The sequence below is a fragment of the Oryctolagus cuniculus genome, chromosome 3 (assembly GCF_051225735.1).
Source record: "Oryctolagus cuniculus isolate XC-2025 breed Fujian yellow rabbit chromosome 3, ASM5122573v1, whole genome shotgun sequence".
Lineage (NCBI taxonomy): Eukaryota > Metazoa > Chordata > Mammalia > Lagomorpha > Leporidae > Oryctolagus > Oryctolagus cuniculus.
The window spans coordinates 93,241,393-93,257,904 of record NC_142869.1 but is presented as its reverse complement, the minus strand read 5'-3'; the positions used below and the strand labels follow the sequence as shown (position 1 = coordinate 93,257,904).

General features: G+C 45.1%; 1 protein-coding gene across 1 annotated transcript in view; it reads left to right on the top strand.

Moving 5' to 3' along the window:
* KIF5C (kinesin family member 5C) overlaps positions 1-16,512 on the top strand; it is a 183,937-nt gene that overhangs the window by 70,650 nt on the left and 96,775 nt on the right. Inside the window, exons 4-7 of the mRNA XM_017342839.4 lie at positions 7,397-7,501; positions 14,141-14,189; positions 14,435-14,490; positions 15,137-15,224. Of these exons, the coding sequence (XP_017198328.1) occupies positions 7,397-7,501; positions 14,141-14,189; positions 14,435-14,490; positions 15,137-15,224 (298 nt within the window). The remainder of the gene's footprint in view (positions 1-7,396; positions 7,502-14,140; positions 14,190-14,434; positions 14,491-15,136; positions 15,225-16,512) is intronic.

The window sequence follows — 16,512 nt, the reverse complement described above, 5'->3', positions numbered from 1 at the left end:
CCCTGCATAGTTTTTTTTTTAATGGTATGCATTATCCATGAACTTTTTGAAGACCGATCATATGCATTAACATTTCTTGTGCATGGAATAGCAGCTCTCATATTAGGGAGGCTCAATAAAGTGTTGGCTTTTTGGCTTAAAAAATATTTGTTTATTTGAAAGGCAGAGGGATAGAGAGAGCTATCCCATCTGCTGGTTCACTCCCCAAATGCCTGCAACAGCAGGGCTAGGCCAAGCCAAAGTAGGAACATGGAACTCAATCCAGTTCTCCTATGTGAATGGCAGCTACCAAGTCCGGAGGCCATGGCCTGCTGCCTCCCAGGGTGGGCATTAGCAGGAAACCGGAACAGGACCAGAGAGAGGAGCCAAGAATTGAACCTGGGTACTCTCATAGGGCATGTGGATGTCCCAATTGGCAACTTAATAGCTGTGCCAAATGCCCGCTTGGATCAGGTGTTTGTGTGTCAGGTGTGGTGGCCGTGGCCAGCCTATGCTTCTGAGGCCGGCTCTCCAATGGACTCCAATCCACTTCATGCATACTGGGAGTGGATATGAGCTTATATTCAGCATCCTGTCATTAGCTGACATGCTTGGTGCCTTGAGGCATTGGTAGGTGTGAACCTAGTCCCATTGTGGGCAGTGGAGCTGTGTGGCTTCAGGCTGTCTTCCCAGAGAGACAGCTCTGCAGATAGATTGGCCCCTTGTACCTCCTCTTTCCCTGCTTTGCACCACAGTCTCCTTGAAGGCCTTCAGGGCTGGCTGCTGCTTAGACTGAAGCCTGGGCCCACCTGATAGGTGAGAGATTGTTGTGAGAAACAGCACACAGGAAGACTGGGGCTCGCGCTCACAAGCAGCAGGGTAGGAGGACGTTTTCCTACTCTGAGCTAAGGTTTGTTCACTTAGCATTCCTCCTGGGAGCCTCACGGAGCTGCTGCAGTCGCACCAGCTGATGAATCATTTCTTTTGAAGAGGGGAGATTTCAAAGGCACAGGCCGACATCCTCAGGGTGCTCGTGTCCTGCTCGCAGCAATTTGCAGTGTGGGGCACATGGCAGGGGGAGCTCACTTCCCAGCTTTTCGCTTGGTTTGCTGAAAACAAAGTGGACCAGAGACCATGAAGATGAAAGAGGCGTGAGGTTTATTTGCCACCTCTTCTTCACTGGCAGGACTGGTCCCTGACACCTGAGCCATGGGAGCCCAGCTGCGCCTCTCACGCCCTGCCTCGGGACATCTGGGAAACTGGGCCCTGCTGTCCCCCTCCTCCTAATGTGCCTGTCCAACACCTTCCTGTCTCCCTGGGCCTCAGGCCCTGGGCCCTTGTGGCCCTAGAAAAATTGTAGCTACACACTTCTTGAGTCCCCCTTACTCTAGTCACTGGGGCCAAAAACTCCTGCTAAGTGAGAAGGCACAGGAGAAAGAGAAGTGTGGCGTCTCTTGAGGGAATGATTCAGTTTTGAGGTTTTTGAAAAATTATTGGAGTATGTGCAAGACAAAGGGAAAAAAGCCTCAATATTTAAAATTACTCAAACTCTTAGGGAATGCACACATGGATGATCTTTTACGCTTAGGGATTAATACATCTCTGAGAAATATAAGGTATTTGCTGATGTTAGAAGTTTTAACCCGTGACACATCAAGGGAGATGTGATTCCCAGGGTCAAGTCATACTTTGGGGAAGAATAGACGGGTGTAAGTGGTGGCAAAGAGCAATGCCAGCCTTTTTTTTTTAAAGGTGTATTTGTTATTTATGTATTTGAAAGGCAGAGTAATGGGAGGGAGTATGGGGGTGGTAAAGGATTGAGAGAGAGGGAGAGAGAGAGAGAGAGAGAGAGATCTTGATGCTTTCCATCTACTAGTTCACTTCACAAATGGCTGCGACAGCTGGGGCTGGGCCAGGCTGAAGCCAGGAACCAGAAACTCCATGAAGGTTCCCACATGGGTGGCAGGGGCCCAAGTACCTGGACCATCCTCCATTGCCTTCTCAGGCACATTAACAGGGAACTGGATCAGAAGCAGAGTAGCTGGGACTAAACCTATGGTTCCAACATATACATGCCAAACTGGCTTAACCCACTGTGCCCCAATGCCTGCCCCAATGCAAGCTCTTTAGAACTAATATGTGTCCTAGTGCCTGCCCCAGAGCACTTGTGGGAATCTGCAGGAACCTGGATTCTGTTCAGGTCTCATCTTTGGTAACCTAAATTCTGTTTCTTCATCTCTGCCAGTTTTCAAAGGTTGATGAGTTGCCTTTTCTCTTTTGTGACTTCTGAGGGTCACACACTGCTGCCCACAGTTGGAAAGAAGGGTTGGTCTGGATGGGAGTCATTCCCTACACCTGCTACCCTCTGTGCTGGACCTGGTTCTTTCTGTTGGGCGATCATAGACTGGAGAAAAGATAGGGGATGTTGTAAGAAGAAAGCAGGGAAAGTAAGAACCCCCAGCTGCAGCCATGCAGACTGTGGGAGACCAAGGAATCCAGGACCGGGAATGCAAAGAAATCAGAAAAGCCCCATAGTGTGCATCCTTTGCGAGGAGGATTTTAGCTGTGTGGAATGATGCTTTGTGGTCTTTCACTGGCTGTCAGAAGGGCATGTGAACTCCCCAGTAGGACAGGGCTGTCACATTTTAAAGTTGGTTTTCATTTTAATTCCCTATTTTGGGTCTGACATCCAGTGGCGATTCCATTACCTGCTCTTGAGGAAAATAAATAGATTGGCCTATGTAAAATCAGAAAGGATATCTTCTCATGGTGCAGAGCTGAAGGTGGATTTTCAGTAAAAATAGAAATCACTGGATGGCATTGGCGCTCAGCTTGATAAGGACCAGGCTGGTGCAGCCCCTTCCCAGGGTTGGCACCGAGGAAGGCTCTGGGGTGCTTGCTGCATCCTGTCCCTGTGGTCAGTGTAAGATGCTGGAAAGAGTTTCTCTTAGCCCTTGGCCTTCCTGTGTGGATCGCTTTGCACATGGATATAGATAGTTGGAGACCACCTGTGCTCTTTCTTCTGCCCAGAGAGACAGCTCGAAGCCATCTGAATGCAGCAGGCTTCCTGGCACGAGCCGCCCTGCCGAGGGATTTGGAACAGGCACTTGGATGGTGAGGGCTGCAGTGTTTCAGGAGACTGGCCTGCTCTGGAGGGCCCGGATACAGCAGCGGCTGGAACAAAGGGTCTTATTCCTTGTTCCGCACCTGCTCCTAGGTCACATGCAATAGGAAAAGGTTTTGAAAGAATTACACAGGATGCAATTGTAAACTGTTTCTCCTGTGTGCTTTCTGGAGGTCTAGACGCTGAAGCAGTACGTTCCTCTGTTCCTCTGGTTCTTCCCCATTCTCCATGCAGGTGGGAAGACTCCGGGTCCCCATGCTCCCCCTCTCCCAGCTCACCTTCTCTGTCTACATCTCTCTGCCCTGAGGATAGGGTGGCCCTCCAGGAAGCCTCCCCTCGTTACCCTAACTGGAAGAGCCTTCTCTGTTCTCTGAATTTCCGTAGCTTGTGGCTTCCTTGCCACTTTTTATTCCCTGAGCTGAGTGTGGGTTATCTGTCTGTGCATCTGATTTACAAAGCAATTAGCAGAGAAGCTGTGAAGACCTTTCAGACTCAGGGTTCTCTCTCATACACGCATACCTCACACGCACGCACCACAGACCACACACATACCCCATATATGCACATACCCCACACACCAAAGGACACACACACACATGCCACACACACACACACATCATAGACAAGCACACGCCCCATACACACATGTACCCCACACAGACACCATACACACACCATGCAGACACCTGCCGCACACACACACACACACAGCTGCAGATGGTTGTAGCAGGCTCAGGCTCTGGGCATAAAGGCTCTACCATTCTTGGGTATATGAGCCAGATCAAGCGTGGTGGATCTGGGTGTTGTTTCTGTCCCCACAGGGATGGGGATATTCTTATGGGAACACTCCCTTCCCTCTCATGTGATTTGGGGTGAGGGCTTCAGGGAGACAAAGTAGAGTGCTCCAGGTTCTTTCCTGGTTCTGCCTTGTGACTGTGCCTGACAAGGGCAAGCAAAGGGCTGTCAGTACTTGGAGATGCCTGGAAGCAGTTGGATGAGGAATCTGTCAAAAGGGGAAGTGTAGGTGACCAGAGTTGAGTCAGGTGTGGATGATTTGGGCATTGCCAGTCATTCCTCTGTGGCTGTGGGTCGTGAGGAGAAGCTGAAGCATTATGGGAAGATGGAAGAGCCCTGTGCATCTTGGAGAGGGAATTCTTGTAGTTGGCTGCATGAGGTGTATTTCTTCATCGATATCATTTCTGCCTGCAGTCTCCATTGTTGAGAGCACTGGGGCCATTGTCTGACTGGATCCATGTTTATGGCAGCCTGAGACTCGGCCTCAGTCACTGGGTGCTGTTTCCTACAATACATACCAGTGTTCGGGGATGGAAATGTGTTTCTGGCCCTTCAGATCAATAAGCTCCAACTGTTGCTTAATGGGAGCCTGCTGTCAACGGAATGACACAATGCTGCCATGTGTTGAGCCCTTCCTGTGTCACTAAGCACTTTTTATTTCCAATTGAACTTAAAGTTTAAAATAATTCTATGACTAAATACTGTAGTAAGTCTCCTAAGTGGCAGGGGATTACATATGCATTAGCCATCTTTGTCTCCTGGGAGCAGACAGTCAAACCAAAAACCAACAGTAACACTCCAGGTTAGAATTCTTCAAAGGTGAGGGTGCTCCCAGGAAAGAGAGCTTTGTCAGGGGCCAGATATAGCTGAATTCAGCTTTTCTCTTGCTTTTAACAGAATGGGAAGTCAGGACCCAGGTATGCCACAGAGGATTTGTAATGCCTGGTGTTTTCTTTTTTAAAGATTTATTTATTTGAAATGCAGACCTGCAGAGAGAGAGAGGGAGAGAGAAAAAGAAAGAGAGATGCAGAGAAATCTTCTATCTGTTGATTCACTCCCCAAATGGCTGCAACAGCTGAAGCTGGGCTGATCCAAAGCCAGGAACCAAGAGATTCTTCTAGGTCTCCCGCATGGGTGCAGGGGCACATGTACTTGGACCATCTTCTGCTGTTTTCTCAGGAGCATTAGCAGGGAGCTGAATGGGAATTGTAGCAGCTGGGACTCGAACCTGTGCCCATATGGGATGACAGCAGTTATGCAACAGTGCTGGCCCCATGCCAGGATGCCAGGTGTTATTTGTGGCCTGTGTTGGCATTCATAGGAGTTTTTGCCTTTGGTAATTCAAATGTTAGCTTGCAAGTCACTTTCAGAGAAGTGCTGTGTGGTGGAGCTACATAGAAAAAAAGAGGACCTGGGCGGATTTGGAACGAGGATATGGTCAGAATTGTAAAAGTAATGTGTGGCCCTAGAAGGCCAAACCCAACTGGGTTTTGTGCTTCTCTTCAGTTCCGGTTATTCCTGGCATTTCCTCGCATTCTAAAGGTCTGGAAACTTCTCTGGGTGTGCAGCTGTCACTTGAGACTGCTGATGTGTGTTTGTGCATGGCTGGGTTGTTCAGCACGAGGAGAGAACCTGAGCGCTCACGTGACTTGGGCTGACAAGGTTCTCTGGAAGCTCTGGTGCTAGGGCTCTGGTAAGGCGGCTGCTCTCCGTAGGTCTAGGGCTCTGGTGGGGGAACTGGAGTCGGAGCCTGCGGCATCGCTTTTCCAGAGTCCTCAGGGAAGGCTGATTCTGGCCCTTAGAGCTGGATTTCGTAGCAGTTGAAGTGAAAGAATTCATTCATACCTCCACCCCTTATGTAAGAGATAGAAGTGGACAAAAAAGGGTGGAAAATAATATGAGCATATCTTTTTCATATTAGAAACAGCCAAAAAACTGCTCGGAACATTTCAGATGGCAGTGAGAGATTTTCTTTCTTTCTTTTTTTTTTTTTTTTGACTTTTATTTAATGAATATAAATTTCCAAAGTACAGCTTATGGATTACAATGGCTCCCCCCCCCATAACTTCCCTCCCACCCGCAACCCTCCACTTTCCCACTCCCTCTCCCCTTCCATTCACATCAAGATTCATTTTCAATTCTCTTTATATACAGAAGATCAGTTTAGCATATATTAAGTAAAGACTTCAACCGTTTGCACCCACATAGAAACACAAAGTGAAAAATACTGTTTGAGTACTAGTTATAGCATTAAATCACAATGTACAGCACATTAAGGACAGAGATCCTACATGAGGGGTAAGTGCACAGTGACTCCTGTTGTTGACTTAACAAATTGACACTCTTGTTTATGGCATCAGTAATCACCCTAGGCTCTTGTCATGAGTTGCCAAGGCTATGGAAGCCTTTTGAGTTCACTGACTCTGATCATATTTAGACAAAGTCGTAGGTCGTAGTCAGAGTGGAAGTTCTCCCTTCAGAGAAAGGTACCTCCTTTTTTGATGACCTGTTCTTTCTACTGGGATCTCACTCGCGGAGATCTTTCATTTAGGTTTTGTGTGTGTGTGTGTGTGTGTGTGTGTGTGTGTTTTCCAGAGTGTTTTGGCTTTCCATGCCTGAAATAGCAGTGAGAGATTTTCAAAAGAAACCAATGTAACAGGTTGCCTTGATTAGTCTGTAAAACAATATTGCAGGTGTTTCAAGCATAAAGTTCTTAGGAACTTCTGAGGAGGGAATGACATTCATGAAGTTTTGACTGTTGGTTTTCAAGATAATTTTTTTAAAGACGTATTTATTTATTTGAAAGTCAGTTACAGAGGGAGAGACAGAGATTTTCCATCTGCTGGTTCACTTTCCAAATGGCTATAACAGCCAGTGCTGGGCCAGGCTGAAGCCAGGAACCAGGAGCTTCTTCCAGGTCTTCCACATGGGTGCAGGAGCCCAAGCACTTGGGCTGTCTTCTGCTGTTTTTCTCAGGCACATTAGCGGGGAGCTGGGTCAGAAATGGGGCAGCCAGGAGTTGAGCAGGTACCCATTTGGGATTCAGGCCGTTGCAGGCATTGGTTTAATATGTTACGCCACAACACCAGCCCCTAGGGTGATTCCTTTAAAGGTGATAGATTTACCTGGACTTGTAGCTTCCAGCCAATCTGTACATATTCAAAAAGCAAACCCATATGGCCTCATTCCTACTGCACGACACACTGATTTGCTGCACTGAAAGGCAGTGAGAGGGAATATTGTGGGACCTCAGAAGGTGACAGAACAAATGCTCCCCTGCTGGGTAAAGAAAGACCAACAGTATTGTTATTCCAACCAATTTGTGGCCTGCTGGCACCACGATAAATCCCCAGGGCAGCTGACAGCCCACGCCTGGGCACAGAATACCCTGTATTCCAGAGTTCTGTTGAAGAAACCCAAGAATGGCCCCTGCTCTCTCTCTCACCCATGTTTCCTGGCACCCTTTAACTGCCTGTGTTTGTATCTTTCACTCACTAGGGAAAGCTTCATGACCCTCAGCTCATGGGGATCATCCCCAGGATTGCACACGACATCTTTGACCATATCTACTCCATGGATGAGAACCTGGAGTTTCACATCAAGGTAAGTGCCCTTGACTGAGCCTCTGGAGAAGAAATTGGACCCTGCCATTGTGTTTCTCACTCTTGTCTAAGGTAAATGACATTCCTGGGATAGCAGAGTGCTCTGTACTACTTAATGACTCAAGCTAGCACTTGGCCGTCTGAATGATTTGTTTGAAATAGCAAGATAAGAAAGTCAAACCCTCTTCAGGATCTTGATAGTTGCTTGAAGTCTACCTTTACCCTGTGGATTTCTGTAAACATGATGGCAATGTGTCTGAGTTTGGGCTAGGACAACATTCTCCAAGTTATGTTCCATGGAATACAATGCCTTTTTTTTTTTTAACTTTTATTTAGTAAATATAAATTTCCAAAGTACAGTTTATGGATTACAATGGCTTTCCCCCCCATAACTTCCTTCCCACTCGCACCCCTTCCATCTCCCGCTCCCTCTCCCATTCCATTCACATCAAGATCCATTTTCAATTATCTTTATATACAGAAGATTGATTTAGTATATATTCAGTAAAGATTTCATCAGTTTGCACCCACACAGAAACACAAAGTGTAAAATACTGTTTCAGTACTAGTTATAGCATTACTTCACATTGGACAACACATTAAAGACAGATCTCACATGAGAAGTAAGTACACAGTGACTCCTTTTGTTGACTTAACAAATTGACACTCTTGTTTATGGCGTCAGTAATCTCCCTAGGCTCTAGTCATGAGTTGCCAAGGCTATGGCAGCCTTTCGAGTTCGCCGACTTCGATCTTATTCCGATAGGGTCATAGTCAAAGTGGAAGTTCTCTCCTCCCTTCAGAGAAAGGTACCTCCTTTGATGGCCCCGTTCTTTACACTGGGATCTCACAGAGATCTTTCATGTAGGTCTTCTTTTTTTTTTTCCCAGAGTGTCTTGGCTTTCCATGCCTGAAATACTCCCATGGGCTCTTCAGCCAGATCCGAATGCTTTAAGGGCTGATTCTGAGGCCAGAGTGCTATTTAGGACATCTGCCATTCTATGAGTCTGCTGTGTATCTCACTTCCCATGTTGGATCGTTCTCTCCTTTTTGATTCTATCAGTTAGTATTAGCAGACACTAGTCTTGTTTATGTGATCCCTTTTGACTCTTAGACCTATCAGTGTGATCAATTGTGAACTGAAATTGATCAGTTGGACTAGTGAGATGGCATTGGTACATGCCACCTTGATGGGATTATATTGGAATCCCCTGGCACGTTTCTAACTCCACCATTTGGCGCAAGTCCGATTGAACATGTCCCAAATTATACATCTCCTCCCTCTCTTATTCCCACTCTTATATTTAACAGGGATCACTTTTCAGTTAAAATTTAAACACCTAAGAATAATTGTGTGTTAATTACAGAGTTCAACCAATAGTTCTAGAACAAAAAAAATACTAAAAGGGATAAAGTATTACATTGTACATCAACAGTCAGCACAACAGCTGATCAAGTCACTGTTTCTCATAGTGTCCATTTCACTTCAACAGGTTTCCCCTTTGGTGCTCAGTTAGTTGTCGCCGATCAGGGAGAACATATGATATTTGTCCCTTTGGGACTGGCTTAATTCACTCAGCATAATGTTTTCCAGATTCCTACATTTTGTTGCAAATGATCGGATTTCATTGTATAGTATTCTATAGAGTACATGTCCCATAATTTCTTTATCCAGTCTACTGTTGATGGGCATTTGGGTTGGTTCCAGGTCTTAGCTGTTGTGAATTGAGCTGCAATAAACATTAATGTGCAGACAGCTTGTTTGTTTGTCAATTTAATTTCCTTTGGGTAAATTCCAAGGAGTGGTATGGCTGGGTTGTATGGTAGGGTTATATTCAGGTTTCTGAGGAATCTCCAGACTGAATTCCATAGTGGCTTAACCAGTTTGCATTCCCACCAACAGTGGGTTAGTGTCCCCTTTTCCCCACATCCTCGCCAGCATCCGTTGTTGGTAGATTTCTGAATGTGAGCCATTCTAACCGGGGTGAGGTGAAACTTTATTGTGGTTTTGAGCTGGTTTTTTGAAAAAATAAACAAAATTGACACCCCATTGGCCCAACTAACTAAAAAAAGAAGAGATAAGACCCAAATCAATAAAATCAGAGATGAAAAAGGAAACATAACAACAGACACCACAGAAATAAAAAGAATCATCAAAAATTACTACAAGGACTTGTATGCCAGCAAACAGGGAAACCTATCAGAAATGCCTTTTATTAATAGGTGAACCATGAGAAGAAAGGTTTATGTGGTCAAATAAACTAGGAAAAAAAGCTTTACTGAACATGATAAATTTCTCGCAGGTTTGCATCTCACAGGTTTGTATCTGCTGTTATATAATGCATCCCTGCAAAGGGGACATGTACTGGGACGCATTTCCCTGTGGACACATATCCCACCCCACCCCCACTCCTAGGGTCTACAGACCAGTGTTTTGAGGAGCACACTCAGCCATGTTTGGAAAGGAAATTCTCCTCTTCCTTTTTCTCCTTTTTGTTTTACACCAAAACCTCAATTTTGGCTTAAATTTGAGTTGAGACAGATTTTTACTCTAACTGTAGCTATTAAATCATACAATGTGGTATTTGGAGTATGTTCATTAGAATTCCTTTGAAATGACTGAAAGCTATAGTTTGAACAAGAGGACGTTGTTATAAGCTAGAGAATCGAGGTGGCAGGTAGAGAGTGGGCATCTAATCCCTGCCTTTTTCTTTTTTAAAACTTTTTTTTTAAACAAATCGAGATATAATTCACACACTGTAAAATTAATCTCTTTAAAATATACAGTTTGGTGGGTTTTACTATATGCTCCACATTTTGCAATCATGATCATGATCTAATTCCTGAACATTACCCCCTAAAAGAAGCTTCCTACTGACTGACCACAGGCCCTGCTTTCCTGCCCTCTTGTCTTCTTTCTCTGATTCCAGACCATCTTTATTTTATTTGGGAGAGAAGGGGCAAAACAGCAGCTCCAGCTCCATATGCCCTTATTGCCAGTTTCACAACCCTTGGCAAGGGGCTCACTGGTACAGCCTAGAGTTGGTGCCCCTGTCCCAGTTAGCTGTGTCCAGGATGCATGTGCTGTCCAGGACCCCAGCATTGTGAGGAGGGAGGGGATTGACAGGCTGGGGAGGAGAAGGGGGAAGTTCTAAGAAAATTCAGAGCTGAGTAGATCAACCAAGAGCCTTCCCTGAAGGCTTCAGCCTTAGTGCACCAGGCTTGTCAATTTAGAGATGAGGAAGCCAAAGTTCAGAGACACTGAGTTAGATGGCCCAAGTTATATACTAAGTTCTTGGCAGAGGTAAAGACAGATCCTAGATCTGACCAGCCCTGTACCCAGAACTTGTTTTATTACATTGGACTTCTTTCTGTGCCTATTTCTGCTGTATACCTTTCCTAAATTAGAAAAAACGAGAGAAGGTAACCGCTACTGGCCTCATTATAAATTACATCCAACAAACCACTTTGCCTTCTAGTTCCCTTTGTTGCTAAAGCCTGCTTCTCCTTCTTGCCAGGCTTTTTATATCCAAGGATACAGAAGCTTGTTGCTTTGATGGGATCAAGATTTAGCAGCTTAGTACTTCTTTAAGGCTGTTTGCATTTAAATACCTTCAACTACTGCAGGGTTCTTATGTGATAATCCTGGAATAAGATGTTAAACCAATTACTGCCCTCAAAATAGGGTCTTGTGCTAGAAGCTTATTAAGATAAAAACAGCCCCAGCCTGAAGCGGGGAAGGGGGAGGAACAACACCTTCTAAGTCTCTCAGCCTGGATTTTATAGCCCATGCTCCTGTTTTACATTTGTAGTTATGCTTACTTGTTTCATAAATAATAATTGTAAAAGGACAAGTTAGCTGTTGAGTACTCTATATTTGAACTGAGTAGTGACACTAAATCAGGAAAAAGTGGGCTGATTAAGGCAGCAGTGAAAATCTACTTACAATGAGCCCCATGGAGTTTTTAATTTAAATATTATTTCTGAACATGCTATTGTTTAATACCAAATAATGCCCATTTATTCTTCTGCTTGGTCTCACAAAGTATTTGAGATGACAAAATAGCAAAATTAACCACCTTCTCTGTGCCCCACCAAAAGCAGAACTTAATACGTCAGAATTCTGTTTCCACTTCCATAAAATGTGAACAGGATTCTAATGGTCAGATTTGCCAATGTGTAGCTCCTGACCGCTTTTTAGATATAATTAATTTTCTCTGTAATCTATAGAAATAAGGACTATATTTAAGAGCTCAGAGAAAGCACATGTCTCTAGACAATTCTGGAATAAAGAAAATGGGTTGGACCGGAGGTGAGTTGGCCACAGGAAGGGTTAGGTCTGAGGTGGCTGGGATTGGAGTGTGACCACAAGAGAGATGGAGAAAGCTGCAAGCAGTGAGTCCTTTGAATGTCACCTGGGTGTGTCCATGAGTGTGACAGGGCTCATGATGGGGAGTTTGCCAGATGTTCAAATAGGCAGATGTTGTCAGGGTTGCCCATGTACAGATTCCAGGGTTTAAAGCCAGGACCGCAAATCACAGGTGGTTCCAAACTGAGATACACAAAAAGTAATTAGCCAGGGCTGAGTCCGGGATTGGGACCACAGCAGCTGGGATACAGAGCCTTGTCATTCTCCTAAATGGAGGCAGGACTGGTCCAGAGCTGGGATGTAGGGCAAGCTTTCATCTGTGTAGTCATAGTCCAGCCTCACAACTTTACGGCAGTTAAGCATTGCTTCAGTATGGGACATGATCTGAGAGATGCATTTTTAGGTGTTTAGGTGTTTTTTTTTTTTTTTTTTTTTTTGTCTTGTGAACAACATGAAATGTACTTATACCGAGTAAGACAGCTGCAATGTCACTAGGTGATATAATTGTTTGGGACCACTATGGTCGATGCTGGCTACTGTTGACTGAAATGTCATTATGTGATATGTGACTGTATTTTCCTTTTGATCTATTCCCTTGTTTAGATTTCAAAACCACTTATTAACATGAGGGAGGAAAAGCTTATCTGGAAGCAGATGGCAGATAGAGAGAGTGCAGAATCCTAGAGGGAATTTTTGACATCATAAAAGTCTAATGCTTCTTTGACATACAGGAAAATTGAGGTCTAGGATTTTGGTTATATGTGAATTAAGTCCCAAGACCACTGTTTAGTTTAAGCTGTTCTCAGACATCAGCCAGTGTTATGAGTCACCTGGGGGAATTTCAGAGCTGGCTCTGAGATTCTGGTTCAGTGGGGCTGCAGGAGGGCTCAGGGCGCTACGGTGTAAGCGGATTCTGTAGGTGATGCTGATGAACCAGGTGCTGGGAATGAGGGTTGAGAGTAAGTCATTGCAAGGCTTCCCTTTCTCTCTTAGACAAGTTGTTTTCTATTCTGTGGCATTTTGTTCAGATCCTTCCTGTACCCTGCCAACCCAGCCTTCACAGCTCTTGTCCCAGTTACCCTCCTGAGCTTGTGTGGTTCCAAACACACTGCCCTTAACCCCTGCCTGCTTCCTTTGGGCACATGTTTGGACTGTACCCACCGCTGGATTTGCTAAGGCTTGTCAGTATCATGCAATAGGATGAGGCCCACTGAGTTTTGAAAATTATTTGCAGGGGCTGGTACTGTGGTGTAGTGGGTAAAGCCACCACCTGCAATGCCAGCATCCCATATGGCCACCAGTTTGAGTCCCAGCTACTTCACTTCCCATCCAGTTCTCTGCTATGGCCTGGGAAAGCAGTAGAAGATGGCCCAAATCCTTGGGCCCCTGCATCCATGTGGGAGACCTGGAGGAAACTCCTGGCTCCTGGCTTTGGATTGGCCTAGCTCTGGCTGTTGCAGCCATTTAGGGGTGAACCAGCGGATCAAAGACCGCTCTCTCTCTCTCTGCTTCTCTGTAACTTTGCCTTTCATATAAATAAATAAATTTTTAAAAGATTTATTTATTTATTTGAAAGGCAGAGTTACACAGAGAGAGAAGGAAAGGCAGAGAGAGAGAGAGAGAGAGAGAAAGGTCTTTCATCCACTGGTTCACCCCCCAATTGGCCACAACAGCCGGAGCTGTGCTGATTCAAAGCCAGGAGCCAGGAGCTTCTTCCGGGTCTCCCACAGGGGTACAGGGGCCCAAGGACTTGGGCCATTTTCTACTGCTTTCCCAGGCCATAGCAGAGAACTGGATGGGAAGTGGAGCAGCCTGACTTGAACCGGCACCCATATGGGATGCTGGCATTGCAGGCGGTGCCTTAATTTGCTATGCCACAGCGCTAAATAAATCTTAAAAAAAAGAAAATTATTTGCAGAGGGTGTTTCTTGTTCTGGCTGTTGTCATGTATAGAAATTTGCTTGGTGCTCATCTAAGGCAAACCCTGGATTCTTCCTGTAAGTGGCTGCCTGGAGGTTACAGGAGCTGTGACATATGGGGCTGGAAAGTGGTCCACACTTGGCGGGGACACGCAGGGCAGGCTGAGGAGGCGGGAGGCAGAGGGAACACGGAGAGCTGCCTGTGGCTCTGCCCTCACTGCCCTGAGTCTTTACTTTGTGTCTTCATTTTCCTCCTCTTCGCCATGTGTGACCAAAGCTTCTGTGTGTTCTCACAGTGATATTTTTGAAATCCAGTTGGCATTTCTATTCTAAACTCATTTTTTTTAACCAGGTTTCGTATTTTGAGATCTACTTGGACAAAATAAGGGACTTACTTGATGGTGAGTAGCCTGAGTACTTGTCCTTCATGTGCTCTGTAACCTAAATCTAGGGGAGATTGAAATGATTCATGGGACTTCTGCAAGTTTAGAGAAATGTTCTCTTGCCTTTAGGCTCCATGCTCATTCTAAGCCAAGGTTTAAGTTTGCATATTGTAGGTAGATTAGGTTTACCTATCTTCTTAACAATTTCTATTTTTTCCTCCAATGTAAGCGCTTTAACTTTTTTCTCCTCATCATCTCTTTAGTGTCCAAGACCAACCTGGCTGTTCATGAAGATAAAAACAGAGTCCCATATGTAAAGGTATGAAGAAAACTTGATTGGTGGTGCAACCTATTTCTCCCCTGTTAAACCGTTGTAATAACTATTACACAAGATGTCCAGAATATTATCTATAAAGGGTATAGAGATGTTTACTCATGTTCCTTGCATTTGATATTCATCTGCTTTAAAATCAACATTTAATTTCTTCAATAACATCATTTATTTATATAAACTTATGATTTCAATATTATTATTTGATGTTATTCACATTTAAAGAAGTTTTGGTATTGAATACAACAGTTTATACTTTGCAGTTAAGGGAAGTCTTAATAGCATTCTGTCTAGAACTTCAAAGTGTCTAATGTTGATGAAAATGGCAAATACATAAAGATGGAATGCAAAAAGAAACTTCATGTTATCATTGATTTTCTTGTTTTATGGTCTGTCTCCTGACAATATTGTTGTTACGTATGAATATGTACTCAGGTACCTAGGAAAATTCGGCATTTCTTCGTGGTTTACTTTTTAGGAAACCTAGAATTCAAGAAGGGAAAGTTGTTGGCTCAACATTGTAGCCTTCCCATTTATCTGCATTTGTAGAAGAGAAATGGAAAAATGTTGAGGTATCTCAAAATATTATTGCTTTACAACTTTTTTAATGGTTCACTTGCTGTGCTTCTTCCAGGGGTGCACCGAGAGGTTTGTGTCAAGTCCCGAGGAGGTCATGGATGTGATAGACGAAGGCAAAGCAAACCGACATGTGGCTGTAACAAGTAAGCACACTGGTGGTGTTTCCTCCCCTGTCACTTAGGATACAGATGTCTGCCTCCCACCCAGCACAGGTGGAGGTGAGGTATAAATGAAGCAATACATGGCAAGGTGTGTGGTGAATGGTGAGCTGAACCCAGACATCAGAACAAGTGTAGTCCCAGGGTGTCCAGGGCAGGTTTTGGGAAAGGTGCTGTTGACTGTGCATAGTACTCTGAGGTTATGGAAATACTGATTGAGACTATGGACCTTGATAACAGCTTAAGCCTGAATGTTATTTTAACCATGTTAGTATTCAGGTTAAAAAAATCCAAGCCAACAAATTCTGCATGCCATTCATATAAGAGGAAAAGAAAGTCAAGGAGGAAGTCAGAAAGCAGAACTTGGAGCTTTCTGGTAACGTTCCAATGCTGGTTAATAGCAGATGCATTCTTATTGGCTCATTTGCTGGGCACTACCTTCCCCAGCATAGGCATCTTTTTTTTTTTTTTTTTTTTTGACAGGCAGAGTGGACAGTGAGAGAGAGAGAGACAGAGAAAGGTCTTCCTTTGCCGTTGGTTCACCTTCCAATGGCTGCCGCGGCCGGCGCGCTGCAGCCCGCGCACCACGCTGATCCGATGGCAGGAGCCAGGTACTTATCCTGGTCTCCCATGGGGTGCAGGGCCCAAGTACTTGGGCCATCCTCCACTGCACTCCCTGGCCACAGCAGAGAGCTGGCCTGGAAGAGGGGCAACTGGGGCAGAATTCGGCACCCCGACCGGGACTAGAACCCAGTGTGCTGGCACCGCAAGGCGGAGGATTAGCCTAGTGAGCCACGGCGCCGGCCAGCATAGGCATCTTAGACAAGCAGCACATATGGTACTAGAGCGGCAGAGGTTCCATGAAAAGGTTAGGTAGGCATAGAAGGATGTGGCCAAATGAAAGTAAGTTCACCAAAAGAGGAAGTTAGAGGGGAGAAACATCTGAGGAGGACATGTGAGCAGTTGAAGGTGCCGACCCTGGGTCAGAAGGTCAGCTTGCTCTGTTTGGTCTCAATGGGTAGGCTTGCAGGATTGCTGAGGTTCTTGGGAGGCATAGCTTCTAAAAAATTAGTTCATTTTATTTATTTGAGAGAGAAAGTCAGAGACAAAAAAACAAACAGAAGGCTCCCATCTTTTGGTTCACTGTACAAATGCCCACAGCAGCCTGGACTGTACCAGGCTGAATCTGAGACCCAGCTGGAAGATCAGTCCATTTGTCCCATGTGAGTGGCAGGATTCTAGGTAGTCGAGCCATCACCTGCTTCTTCCCAGG